General features: G+C 36.0%; 1 protein-coding gene across 18 annotated transcripts in view; it reads left to right on the top strand.

Annotated features, from left to right (window-relative positions):
* The window catches only part of MPDZ (multiple PDZ domain crumbs cell polarity complex component), a 154,593-nt gene that overhangs the window by 81,467 nt on the left and 58,026 nt on the right, over window positions 1-15,100 (top strand). For 17 of the 18 annotated variants that reach the window (XM_033122846.1, XM_033122849.1, XM_033122857.1 and 14 more), the window contains 4 exons: window positions 372-539; window positions 7,640-7,924; window positions 8,180-8,303; window positions 14,885-15,083. In XM_033122846.1, the coding sequence (XP_032978737.1) occupies window positions 372-539; window positions 7,640-7,924; window positions 8,180-8,303; window positions 14,885-15,083 (776 nt within the window). The remainder of the gene's footprint in view (window positions 1-371; window positions 540-7,639; window positions 7,925-8,179; window positions 8,304-14,884; window positions 15,084-15,100) is intronic. The other variant, XM_033122862.1, reaches the window with a different exon arrangement.

Here is a 15,100-nt window from a genome sequence, read left to right on the forward strand (position 1 = left end):
CATTCGTTTTATTATAAAATTCTAGGAGTTGGGCAGGTGTTATTAAAAAATGTCAACTGGAAAAAAGCAAGCATTTTCCTCACTTACGGAACTATTTCAACTTAGAATTGATCCAGGCCCTTTGTTAATGGTTCCCTTTGGCCCTTTTATTGATAGAATAAAATAGCCTTCAATGCCAGCAGCCTCTACTGCAGTGGGCAGTCTTGTCCTTTTTCTGTTGTGTTCGTCCATCTCTGATGTGTTGAAGAGGTCATGTAGAAAATGGAATAATCAAAGGAATGATACCAGAATTCCTTTTAGTCTCAAGTGGGACTTTATCATATATGTAATAGAACAGAATTTCCAACTGATATTATCGTTTATATTCTTAGGTGGACACAAATGATGCTGACTTAGCAGATGGATCTGCATTTGAGTCTCAGTACTCTCCTGATAATGACAGTGTCTACTCTACTCAAGCCTCTATTTTATCTCTTCATGGCAGTACTTGTAGTGATGGCCCAAACTATGGCCCCTCCCTTCCATCTTCTCCTCCCAAGGTACAAAGGAAATGCTGTTTTATATATGGGAGAACCCCATGTGTAATTTTTCAGAGGTCATTGTGTATAGAGAGTTGTAGGAATAGCATGTTAGAGACATTGTGTTTCTCTTGTCATGGAGTCATCATCAGATTAAAGTGCAGTTTCATGAGACAGTGTTGATTGGGTAACTTTTGGAGTCTTAGAGGCTATTTAATTCTAGGGCCTGTGATACAGAGGGATAGACACAAAGGTTCCAATCTTTGGGATTTTTGTGTTAAAAAGAAAAAAAAATGTATTTCTCAAATTGTGTTTTTAGCTGTGTGTACTTTGGAAAAATTACAAGACTAACTTTATTTTCTTAATGGTTTTAAAAGTGACTTTAATGCAAAATTGGAGAGTAAAATATTTCTTGCATTAATTTAATATTTGCTAGCTAAGTTAAACTTAATGCTGTCATATGTTTTTATAAAATGATGCCAAAGAATACATAAAAATCACAGTAAATGGCTAAGTATGTTTAAGTCACTGGATCTGAATAAAGAATTTAGTTACTAAATGACTGTGCCATTTATATTTTAGAAATAGATTATTGGCATAAATGCTCCAACTTTATTCATTTTCTTGGTGACATGCTCTCTAATGTGTAATAAATAATATTGTAAAACCTATCCGATCATTTGGGTGTGAAATGATAGCTTATTATTTTAATTTAGGATTCCTGATTACTAGTGAGGTTATACACTTTTTCATATATTGGCCATTTGACTTTCATTTCCATCAATGGCCTCTTCATGTCTTCTGGCCTTTTTTGTAATGGGTTGCTTATCTGTTGATTTGTTGGAGCTCTTTATGTTTTCTAGACATTGAAATACAAAGTAAGTCAGTGTATTTTTATGAGTACGTGTGTGAGTGTACGTATTAAAAAACCTAAAAATGTGTGGGAATGTTACTTCTCAACTTGATTAAAGAAGTTATTGGAGAAAAAAGGAAAGATGGAAATTTAGCTGTATCTGTAATACATTATATCATTTTAAGAAGACAGAGAGATTGATGACAATATGGCAAAGTGTTAATAGCTATTAAATCTTGGCAAAGTGTTCATACATGGATATATTTATTTTTGAATATTGAAATTATACCATAAATAATAAAAATTAAGATTAAAAGACTGGGCAGTACTTTCTTAAATATGTGAAAGATATGTTTTCCCTGTAAATTCAGTGGGAAAGGAATCTGAATCTATGAATAAGTTGGAAAGAATTTTCATAGGTGTAGCACAGTTTTCCTCCTTCCCTGACAAACAAGTAATTCTTTAGCCAGAACATTTCAAAGCATTTTCTTTTATATTCAAGGTGCACCTGTTATCCTTGCAAATGATACTGGGCAACCTCTTTGAATTGGTTTGCAAGGTATAATCTTGAATGGAGCAGCTGCTCCTCTTTTAGCACACCTGAGACTGTCTATCTGACTGCGTCCTGCCTGGACCATGTTCAGCCTTTCCTGGCCTCAGGGCTGGAAACTGAGTCTATCTCCTAATGGAATCTCCCAATCCATAGCGTGGCACACTTATTCTTGCCAGTGGGACAGATTGCATTGTTTAACTTAGTAATTGTTACTTAAAGGGATTACACAGTCTGCATACTGAGAAGCATATATTTTACAGGGCAAAAGCTTGCTGAACTCAGCACAACATACTGGCTTACTGAAGTCTGTTTGCCACTTCCCCCCTACCCCCCCCCAAACAGTTTACTCTTTCGTTGAAGCAAATTTTGGCAAGCTGGCTTATCAACTGAAATATTTCAACTACAGAACAACAAAGAAGTCCTTAATAAGGGTGTTTGAAAACAAATTGTGAAACTGCTGTGGGCTTTTAGTTTTCTCTGAAAGTAGGACTGCTCCTACATCATGATAAACCTCTGCAGCATTTTCATTTGTTTTGTCTTGTTTTTATTTCTGTTTTTCTGTGGCATCTTTTTAGCACCTAGATATTTACTAGAAAATTGTATGTAAATAAAAAAATAGATGATGCCTTCATCTTTTTGTTTCTTTGCCCTAAATATACTTTAAAGAGACCGAATGGCAATTTGGTATGGAATATACAATTGGCCATTTTTCTTAAAGACAAGTAAGCTCACTTTAGGACTTTTTAATTAATGAAATAAGGCTGTATGGTATATGACTCGTAGAAAAAAAAAACACCTCCATATGGATTTGAAAGAAGGATGAAATAGAGTGTGAGTATATCAGTGATTCCTCAAGTTGTTGACGTTGCTAAATATGTAATGATCTTATAGCCTGAAATTGTGTCTGGAAATGTACAAATAACGTTCCCTGCCTCTTTAACTGATGACAGGTCTTTTCACTTCGGTCGGGTATGCTAGCTGAAGTTGTTAAGACCTGGTCACCCAGAGCAGAAAACGCCTCGTGGATGGAGGCCTTATTCATAACTCCAGAGCCTGACCCCAGAGAGCATCTTAGACAGACACACAGGGCTGCAGCCGTAGGTGGAGTTCCTTCACACTCAGTTCTCCCCTTAGGAGACCCGTTCTGCTTTTTCTTCTTTTTAAAGGAGCGATATTTGCTTAATTTGATTCAGTATCGTGTGAGGATTTAAGGCAAATAACCATTACTCAGAAATCTGAAAAAATATAGCTGCTTCCATGTCTTTTGGATTAATAGAGGCAAATCATTGAAATGTGGATTTTAAAGGCAAACAGCCAGTGGGTTTTTTTCCTTTCTTATTGTTCTAGGTTTTAATTTTTTCATTTAATCTTTTTATCCCCTTTTCCTTGTCACCACCACAGGCATAAAATACAGAAATAGTTGTTTTCAAACTTAAATGCATGTAGAGTTTTGTTTAAAAGCTCAACATATTTTGAGGGAGAAGATACTTTCATTTATTTTTTTCCTATTTTGACTTTAAAATATACCCAACATGGATTTAATAGCTATGTAATGAGTCCCACCTTGTACTCATAATCCCCACCCACATTCTCACTCTTGCTTCAGGGGTGAAATGATTACCACTTTGGTACATGTCCTTCATTTCTGAATATCGGTATCCCTAAGAAATGCTATTGATTCTAGTTCAAGTTGAACTGGGTGTTTGTCAAGATAGAAACCCCTTTAGGTACCTCGTACTCCAATCATAGTGAATGGATTCCATGATATTAAAAAAGAAAAACTCCTACACATGTCCACTGGCTGTCATTCTATAGCATAAAATGTTGCAGACTTTATATCCGTGTTTAAAATACACATTGGAGAAAGGGTTTAGTATCGAAAACTAATTCAATCACTCTGGTCAAGATAATGAGAATGATTGTGGAAATCTTAGTGACAAAACTGCAGGCTCTCAAAGGTATAAAAGATACTGCCTTTTCACTGAGTAGGGCCAGTATATAAACAACAAAGGAAGTACAGCCTATCTCAGATAGAGTGGGAGAACAATGTAAGTTGGAGCAGCTATGCTTATAGTATGTTTTACAAAACTGTTACGAGGACTTCTGTGGTAGACTGCTCACTGAGAAAAAGCAGGTGTATCTAGTGAATGTTTTAAGTATTTAGCTACTCTGTAAATATATTGCCTGGGTCAATAATGTACCCAAGTGTACCTTAACATGTTCATTATACTTAAAAAAAAGAAAACTTTCACATATACTTTAAAAATACACTTTTCAATTATGTTTGATGTTTTTATTTAACCTCCCCATTTTTTTTGAGGAACAAGAATACATAAAGTGGAGTCACATATTAAGGTGGATTTTTGGTATCTCGACTTTGTTTAAATACCAGGTTGCACTGGGAAGTTGTAGTTATTTTTTAACATATATGGGGGAAGAACTGCTTTTCTTTTAGAGCCATAAGACTTTTAAAAATAAAACTTGGTTGTTCAGCAACCAGAAATGTTTCCTAAGTAGGCGTATGTTGTCTGCTGTGTTGATTAGCTCTTTCTTTTTTATGTTTCTGTGTTAATTCCTTCATGAATAATGCATGGCGATTTCTATTACATGATTTACAGTAAATCCCAGCTAACAGGGCAGCTTGACCTCTTTTTCTAATGAAAAGTAATTTTCATTGTTATCTTTATGAAGTGGAGAGATATTTACTGCTAATTATTATAATTAATTTAGTAATACAGAAGCTAACCTATTTCTATAGAGAGTATGTTGTTATTTTTCATAAGATTAAAATAATCAAAGTTGGGTAAATGAGCCAACAAGTTATTGTTTAGCCTCTAGAACTGTGGACAATATTTTCCTATTATTGTTCCTGAAGATTCTAAAGATGTTGTTTGCTTGTATTATATTCTTTTTAACCAGCAATATTTCTTAATTCCAGAGAGATGAAAACTTGATTGAGGAAGTGGAGTGTAATAAATTGTGTTGGAGCAATTGGTTATCCACTTAGAAACAAATGAAAAGAGATGCCCATATCTCACACCATACCCTGAAAAAAATTCCAGATGGGTTAAAACTGAATCTGCAAACAAAGCACTTATAAAATAGAAGAAAAGTACTAGAAAGCATTTAATTTTCTTTGTGCGGAGGAAGAACTTATTAAGCTACGTAGAAAACCCAAAAGCACACACAAAAAATATTGGGAAAATTTTATTACATAAAGAATTCCTTTAAGAATTATATAATGAATACTTGATTACATAAAGAATTTAACTTACGCATGTATGTATCATCTATAAATATAAAAGAGAAGTAAGAATTTGGGAACATATTTGCAGTATATATCACAAAGACTTTATATTCAGAATATGCCAATGATGACAGTAAGTGAAAACTACCTGATAAAAATTTTGACAAAAGCATATGGAGTGTTCACAGGAGATAGACAAATGGCATGTCCTCACTAATTGTCATGGACATGCATAGCAAAACACTAATGCATATATTTCTTAACAGATCAAATTACCAAACTAATTTAGGGTTGTCAAGATTAGTTAGTAGGTACTCCCATAGTCTCTTTGTGAGAGAACATTGAAAGACCATTCGGCAATATATACCAGCATTTATTTTATTTCATTTTTTTCAAAGATTTTATTGGGGAAGGGGAACTGGACTTTATTGGGGAACAGTGTGTACTTCCAGGACTTTTTTTCCAAGTCAAGTTGTTGTCCTTTCAATCTTAGTTGTGGAGGGTGCCGTTCAGCTTCAAGTTGTCCTTTCAATCTTAGTTGTGGAGGGCGCAGCCCAGCTCCAGGTCCAGTTGCCGTCGCTAGTTGTAGGGGACGCAGCCCACCATCCCTTGCGGGAGTCGAACCGGCAACCTTGTGGTTGAGAGGATGCACTCCAACCAACTGAGTCATTCGGGAGCTCAACGGCAGCTCAGCTCAAGGTGCTATGTTCAATTTTAGTTGCAGGGGGCGGAGCCCACCATCCCTTGCGGGACTCGAGGAGTTGAACTGGCAACCTTGTGGTTGAGAGCCCACTGGCCCATGGGGGAATCGAACTGGCAGCCTTCAGAGTTAGGAGCGTGGAGCTCTAACTGCCTGAGCCACCGGGCCGGCCCCTATACCAGCATTTTAAATGTGTACGTCACTTGACCCACAGCTCTAATTGTAGGAGTTCATACTAAATATTAATAATTTTTCACAGGTTTTCAAAGATGTGCAATAAAAATAACAGCAATGGCTCAAATTGGTCATTTTGTATTAAGTCAGGCATGTTTTTAAAACTACCTTGTGGTATTAACTCTCTATTCTCTCAATAGTCTTAAATTAGGTCCTGTTATTTTTCCTAATTAACAGATAAAGGAACCAAGGCACAGAGTATATTTAAGTAACTTGTCAAAGCTCAAAGAGCTGACGAGTGGTGAAGCCAGCATCTGAATGTAGGCAGCCTGGCTCTAGAGTCTGCACCCCAGTCCTTTCCTACTTAGGAATATTTTATAGCCATAAGAAGATTGACTTTTATTGACTGACATGGAATCTCTCATGGGAAGGTTTAAAAATACTTCAAAAAAGCAAGTAAAAACCTGTGTCGTGTATGGTTCAGTTTAGGTTTTAAAAATGTATATGTATATGCACATGATGTGTGATTGTGTGCATTTGTACTTGTATGTATGTGTTATGCAAACACATTAAAAAAATCTGATGAATAAACAGCCCACTGGAGCCAGACATTTTTACTGGGAAAGGACCAAGAGTCTTTTCTTGGAGCCATAAAGGAAGACTTTAATTATTTCCTCTGCGTGCATACACAGTATCCATCTATATGGCTTGAATCTTTTCCAATGACAATGTATTCATACACTGCTTTTATACTTCAAAAATATCAATCAAAGAATTGAAGGGAAAATTGATATGTTTATTCAACAGCAGTTCATAGAGCAACTGCTTGCCCAGAGCACATAATAATACAATATATCGTTGTAAGAGAATACATGTGTTTATATAGAGCTATAGAATTTGAGTCTCAGCGAATTTTAGAAATTAATATAAAGCCAAGAGAGGTTGTCTGATGTACAGGTTGTTAATGAGTGAGCCTGGATTAGAACCTACATCTTATGATGACCCTTCTTAGTATTCTCTTGTATCTTGCAGAATATGTATGAAAAGTTTGCCTATAATAATATAAATTGTATGGCTTTCGGTTCTTCTCCATAAATATCTATAAATGTCTGTCAAAATAATTTTCTCATGGAGGTTCTTGTGAATCCAAATCAATTAATGTCATTCTCTTTGTGCTCTTGATCTTATAATAAATAGGAACTTGGACTGGAAATGAATTACTCCTTAAATAAGATTTGGAAATATAAGTTACTTGCTTTCTCGTGTAGATTGAACTCTGAATGATTTCATTTGTGAATAGAATATAATACTGCATCTAAATGATCGTATGTCCACCATATTGTATAGGTGGAAGTAACTCAGTAGAACATGAGATGTATGATTTGCAGGAAGCGTATTCAAAAACATTTATAAAAAGATATGCAGAATATCAACTAAGTGATGAATTTGTATGTTTGCTAATGCTTTTTGAGGAATGAATAGTTACATTGTGTTTTGTCTTTTCACTAAATAGTTGCTCATTAAGAAATAGTCTTACAAAATACATTAATGTAATTCTGGCCATAATATTTTTCTGTTTTCCTTTAATCATCAGGATATTACTGAAAATTCTTCAGAGCCAGTACTTGATCTCCACATGTCCTTGGAGAAACTATACACCCAGAATCTCCTGCAACGACAGAAGGAGAGCCCAACTTCATTAGACTTGAGTATGGGACCGGCTTCTGGCTTTACCATAAATGATTATACACCTGCAAATGCTATTGAACAGCAATACGAATGTGAAAACACAAGAGCGTGGACTGAGTCTCACCGGCCAAATGAAGTAATATCAAATGCAGAACTTAATTCTCCTCTGCTACCTGATTCAACTGGAAAGGTAATGTTTTAAAGATACGGTTTGTGTATTATGAAGTTAGGTATAGTGCAGTGTTATTCTGGCTAATCTCCCCATTTGGATCGCGTGCTCTCCTGAGTCTGAAATTTTTCAGAAGCCAACCAGTGCACTTGTTTTGTTTATAGACTTCTTGTTGAATAAGGTACAATCAATTAGAGCATACGTGTGATGTTGAAATCATACTCCAAAGTCTAGTTTTCCTCTCCATGTGACTCATTTTTTTTTTTTTTCCATCAGGGCTCTGAGTTCTTAAATCAACAGAGTTCCCTAGCCTCTGCTGCCGAGTGTGTCGTGCTACAAAATATGTCCAAAGAATCTTTTGAGAGGACTATTACTATAGCAAAAGGCAATTCTAGCCTAGGTAAGTTCCTCATTGTCCATACATACCTTCCCACCCAGCCCTCTCCCAATGGGTAAATACTGAACTTGGTTTTGATATTTTGGACTATAGATAAGAAAATAAATGTTATAAAATTTCCTGCAGTTTTTACTCATTATTTTTTCCTGAAATGGTTAACAGGAAATGGTTTAGTTCAGACCAGCTTAAATCCTTCAATCTCTTAATTATTTAAAAGTATTCAGGAGCCTCATTTACATTCAAGTAAAAGATATATGAATTGTTTGTGTATGAAGCAGCAAATCAGAAAAGGAATTCTTAGAAAATGAAAAATCAGCAATTTGGAGTTCTAAATTCTTTGGAAAAGCAAATTATTAGTTTCTTTGAATGTTACTGGTTATGCATAACTCAGTTTGTATTTAATTTCTTTCATTCACTGAAATAAAGACTAACAAGACAGCCAGGTGTGCCACCACCACAATATACATGCAAGTTATTCAATAGTCCTTCCCACGTGGCAGAATTTTTGTGTCCTCTCTTAACCCATAAAAGGATGCAGCTAGTTAATAATCATAAAACCTTCTGAATTGGGCAAAGAAGACTTCCTGTAAAAATAAAATCCTAATTACAATAACTAAAGCTATATTGAAACAGAGAACATTTTTTGTTTGTTTGTTTTGGGGGGGCATTAAGCAGTCAAGTGACTCAGCTCTGTCCCTAGTGCTGTATAATGATAAACAGGATATCAGATCAGTTACTCTGAATGCAGAGTGTAGCCCAAGATTCTCTGGTGAACTCTACATCAGAGATCTTGTTCCTGCTGTGATGTAACCAACCAGTACCCTTTACACTGATATCTTATGGCAGGGTCTTGTTTCCTTGAGAAGTTTGAGACTTGGCAGGGAAGTTCAGCAGCGCTTACTTGGGGAATGGCATTCCAGTCTCTGTCTCGCTCTAGATTTTGTTCCATTTGGTGGTGGCTGGGTACCACCAGTGACAGCTAAATGGAGAATTATAGCCAAGAATTTATTCTGAGTTATATTTCTTATATATTCCATTTAATAGACTAGTATAAAATTTAAGCTACAGAACTTTCTATCATTCATTCATTATGCAATGGATACTGTAGATATCAAAGCATGTCAGGAATATTTTATCTGCTAATGCGGTGTTTCTGAACACATGCTACTTAGAATATTAGTTCTATAGGATGTTAATAGGAGTTATAAATGGTTTCGAAGTTTAATAGTTTGGAATGTGATAAATTTAAGGACACAGTTTTCTGTTTCTTCTCAGAGGCTTTGATACTCAGGTGTGCACTGTGGATCTCTAAGAAGAGATGCAGCATTTCTCTCATTTAATTGGCCTTAGAATCCATTTTTTGACCAACTTGTAAGACAGAAATTTTGTAAATCCCACATGAGAAACCCTACTTTAGTGTATTTATACAACTATCAAACTTGCATTTTTTCCCATATTCTAGGCAGCATGCCGAGACACCGCAGTGTAATCACGTTCCTCGAAGAACGTGAGTTAAAGACAGTAATCTACTCACCCAGTCCTACGTGTATTAAAATGCCGTACATGCTATGGCCGACATTCAGACAGAGAACATCGAAGGCTCGGAGGAGGGATTGGCTGAGCCCGAATCTCTGAGTATGTGGAGGAGTTTAGAAAGGTTTTGAAGAGGAGAAGAGACTGGATTTAATTCTTGAAAGAGCAGTAGATTAGGGAAAAGTAAAATTGGGAAAGTTGGAAGCTACTCGAGCTGAGGCAGAGAAATGTGAAACATGACTGAATTGTGTTTGGTATGGGTGAAATGCAGGGTATGACGGGCAAAGTAAGACATGAAGTTAAAGGAGTGATAGGTGGGAACCCACTGCTGGATGGGCTCGTGCACGTGACACAGGACTCGGGGCGTAACACCCTCCTGCCTCAAGCTCCTAGAGGCAGTGGGAGCCAGGGGTGGAAGATCGGGTTTGTTTTAAGAAGATCATTCTGGCATAGGTTGGTGAATTAGAAGCAGTTGGGAGGCTCTTGTAAGAGCCATGACTTGAGTACATCTGAGTTTGTGATCTGACCCCTTTTGGATTGCTCTCCTATTTTTAGTTTGCTGAGAAAATGTTGAATTTTGTCAAATCGTTTTCTTTATTGAGAAAATCATACGGGTTTTTAATACATTGTTACTGTGTGAGGACACATCGTTTTTTAAGTGTGGTACAGATACCTAGCATAAAATGGACCGTTTTCACCATTTTTAAGTGTGTGTTTCTGTGATATTAAGTACATTTGCATTGTTGTGCAACCATCACCACCATCTATCTCCAGAACTTTTTCATCTTCTTTAATGGGTACTGAAACTCTGTGCCCCTTACACAACAACTCCCCTTCTCCCTGTCCTCTGGCTCCGAGCAGCCGTCATTCTACTCTCTGTCTCTATAAATTGTGGCTACTAAGCACCTCATACTCATGTAAGTGGAATCATACAATATATGTCCCTTTCTGACTGGTTTATTTCATTTAGCAAAATGTCTTCAAGCTTCATGCATGTTGTAGCACACGTCAGAATGCTCTTCCTTTTAAAGGCTGAATAATATTCCTGTGTGTGTGTGTGTGTGTGTACCACATTTTATCCATTTCTGTGTTGTTGGACACTTAGGTTGGTTCCACCATAGCTTTTGAGTTTAGATTTCAAAAATATACCAAAGATGATTAAGCTTTTGGGGAAAAAACAATGAAAGGTAAAGTGTCCTTGCTATCTATCGTATGAGGAAATCCATTTAAACTTCAACAGTTTGATTTTAAAATTAAAGCATAAGAAAGCCCTTTTATTTGCTTTGTGCGATGAAACCACATGTCCGTACCTATCAGTGTGAAATCATAGCACCATTAGTTTAGTAACTAAATTGTAATAAAAAGATATGAATATTACTTTTATTTTTATGATTTATTTCCATTATTTGAAGTAATTTACATACTCACAATGTTTATAGGGGCTTCTTGGATGTTTGATTTCCTGGGACCCAGTGAGGTTCCTGTTGCATTTTGGAGTTCAAATTCAATATGCTAAAGCAGGACATTTCTATCGTATCTCGTTTGACAGGAGATGTTTAGTATTCAGATTTTTGCAGCATTTAGAGTAACTAAATGTAAAAGTATCATGAAAAACGTTACTTAAAAAACCTGTGTAAAACATTAAATATTTTCAATTAAAGCATTCATTTAAGTTTTTAATGTTGGAAGGTGGTGCCTTTACAACTTGAAGTAACACAAAATGTGATAATGTTTGAGAAAATCTAAATAGAGGCTGGCTTTGTGCTGATAGAGTGTGTTAGAGTCATAGTCTTCCCTTAATCAACTTACATGAGGTTGTTTTCAGCTTTCGCTTTCTGGATAATTTCTTTTTTCTACTGATAACCAGAAGAAATTATAAATAAATGATAGCTTTCTGTAAAAGCTGTTGTAATCCATTTGCTTTGATTTCATGAGTCACTTGGATTTTGTTTTAACTTTGTTAAATATAAGAGGGCAATGTTATATGCAGATATACACACATATGTACAGATGCACATAGTGACCTTTGAAACTTTTAATCTTGATGATTTTTGATAGGTCCTGTGATCCATTGGCTAAATATGTTGTATTAGGTTAGGACTTGAAGGTGAAAAGCAAAGGTGAAAAGGTGGGAAGAAAAAGAAGGTATTATCCTCTCTTCACTGATTAGGTACAGAAATATAGACAGACTCAGGAATTTCTCTGCAAGTACTCAGTCCTCAGGAGATGGAAGCAGAGCTCAAACCTCGGTCTGTCTCTGGTTTTGACATACCATGCAATACACATCAGTGCTTGAGTAACCTTAAGACAGCTGTGATAACAAGCTTCATTTTGAAGATGAATTAAGATACGCATTTAGCCTTTAGAGAGCAATACAGCTTTGGATTGGAATAGAGATGCATTTTAAATATATTCTGTGAGTTTTCATTTGTTTCTATTTTGTATTTTATTAAGCAATTTATGCCAGGCACCCTGAAAGTTACTCTGCATAAGCTTATATCACGTAATTCTTTAAACACCCCTCAATGTGGGCATAATCCCATTTTACAGATGGGAAAAATGAGGCCCAGTGTGAGGTTAAGTTAATTGCCCAAGGTGGCAATGATTAGAAGTGGTGTAACAGATTTAGAACCAATTCTCTGGTTCTACACTATATAGTTTAGTCTATACTGCTGTACTTCTTCCAGGAAAAAAAAAAAAAGTTGAGGGATCTTATAAATTACAATCAAAATCTGGTTAGTGGATATGACCATAAAGTTGTTGAACTGAAAATGATTGTTTGGTGAAAAGAAAATGTAAGGTAACTGATGTCAACTGCTTGGTTTATTTAGTTTGCATGAACGACAGCCTTATAGCTGATAGTGTCAGGAGTTAAATATGCTATTAAAAATGAATTTGAAAGTCATGTCGAGTGTTACTCATGAGGATTTGTCTCATGTTTATGGCTTGCTTTATTGTAGAGTGCATGGTGCTAGTGAGAAGATAATGGGTTAGATTCCCAGTATGGTCCACTGAGTTAAATTTTGTTTCATAGTCGTACATTTCGATTTTACCATAGTCCAGTTTTTGGTGGATCTTGGTGAGAAGGGTGGCAGCATTCAACACACTACAGTACCACTGAAGCATGACACAGCCAGCAGCCTCTTTTCTCATAAACTTACCTGGGATGAAATAGTGTCTAAACTTGTTTGTTGGTTTATGGTAAGCAGAGGTGTTTCCTTAATGACAGTACATTAAAAAATCATTAATATGAGTCTTAAAATGACATTTGAAATACATTTGATAATGGTCTATTTCTATCAGAAAATGATAACTAGGAGCTTGGATTGCCCATATCCAGGCACAAACTGTCAGGCTGGAAGCATATTATAGTCAGGATCGTTCTTAAAAAATATTTGAAACATTATATCTAATTTGGTATAATTAGAATTAGTAATTTAGACAACGTATTACTTTCTTTTTTAAAAAAATGTAAAAACCCAAAGAGGAATTTGTGACTTCTCTCAAAGAAAGTACATGTATGTATCCTTATGGCTTTATATCTCTTCTTGTCTGATTTAATTACATAATCTTGTTTTGGAAGGAACTTTTAGCACTTGATTTTAAATGATTAACATTATTTTATATAAAGTTTTAGCATAATTTCTAAAGGTTTTATATTTTTGAAGGAATAGAGTGAGGGTAGGATGAAAAGGCAATGTTAATTTAGATGAGATTTGTTTGGAAAGCCATTTTGAGGAAGTGATACTGAAGAGTGAGGATGAGTTGGTTGTGTAAGAATTGCTGAAACAGGGCATAAGGCAAAGAGACTGGGTGTATTCTGAAAGAAGGTCACGTTGCTGGATCGCAGGGAGCCAAGGAAGATGTGGCCCCAGGAAGGGTGCATGTTGAAAGAGCCAGGCCACCAGTGCCCTATAGACTGTGTCAAGTATGTATGCTGTATATCAGCATAATAGGAAGTTGCTAAAGCATTGTTAGCACGGGAGTGATGTGATGTGATTTGTCTTTTTGGAATGATCACTCTGTCTGCTGTGAGAAGAATGCACTGGAAGCTAGGAGACCAATTAGGAGACTATTTTGAAAAGTGAGGCAAGAGGAGAAGGTGCTGGCATGGTCTAAATTTAGGGTGGGCATGGCGAAAGATGAATGGATTCGAGATAGAAATGATAGGACTCCAACATTTCTGCCTTGAGTAATGGAGAGTGCTCTTGTGGTACACCACCAAAAAGGGCAAGACAAATGGAGAGATAAGAGGAGCGAGAAACATAAAATTCAGTTTCTAAGTTTAATTTTGTACATCCTAAGGTTGCATTTCCTATTAGTCATCCAGGGAACATGTCAGGAGGGTAATTGAATATCCAAATCTGGAACTTATAGAAGTTCAAATTTGGAGATAAAATGGGAATCGATTAGAATTAAGTTCACATCAGTTCAGTTCAACAGACTACTGTACATTCAGGCACTGATGCTAAGACTTGAATACAAGCTTCTTGATGTTAGGAATTCTGTGTTACGCTTTTTTATCGCAAGCACCCGGTATAGTACTTGGCACATAGTAAGCATATAGTAAATATATACTGAGTAAACAAATGATTTGGAAATAAGGTAGTGGCACCGAATTTAATTTATTGAACTAATTTTCCATTTGCAGCCCTGTTGTTTATTTTCTTATATCTATAAGAGGTAAACTGCTGTTATAAAATTGATTGGATGCTGTCAAAATATTCTCCCTGGGAGATCTTTCTGTTTAAGGGGCAGCACCTCAAATAGCCTACCTTACAATAACTCCACTGTAGGCCTATTTTATCTCCAATGTATTCAACGTGGGGTGTCATTTTCTGGATACAATTTCACCAACATTTCCAAATTTTATTAAAAAATATTTTTTGTTACAAACTAACTTTTTCCTTTCCTTTTGATTATTTTTTATTGGCTGAAAAAGGTAATGCTAATCTTTTATCTCTGAATCCATAGGAATTATTATAATTCAACTTAAAATGATTTTGAAAGTCACATATGTAATCCATATCTGTGTTCCTCCATTACCATAGGGATGACCGTAAGTGCTAATAAAGATTGCTTGGGGATGATTGTTCGAAGTATTATTCATGGAGGTGCCATTAGTCGAGATGGCCGGATTGCCGTTGGGGACTGCATCTTGTCTATTAATGAAGAATCTACTGTCAGTTTAACCAATGCCCAGGCGCGAGCCATGTTGAGAAGACATTCTCTCATTGGGCCTGACATAAAGTAAGTATCTTTTGGAC

Source organism: Rhinolophus ferrumequinum, chromosome 12 (assembly GCF_004115265.2).
Source record: "Rhinolophus ferrumequinum isolate MPI-CBG mRhiFer1 chromosome 12, mRhiFer1_v1.p, whole genome shotgun sequence".
Lineage (NCBI taxonomy): Eukaryota > Metazoa > Chordata > Mammalia > Chiroptera > Rhinolophidae > Rhinolophus > Rhinolophus ferrumequinum.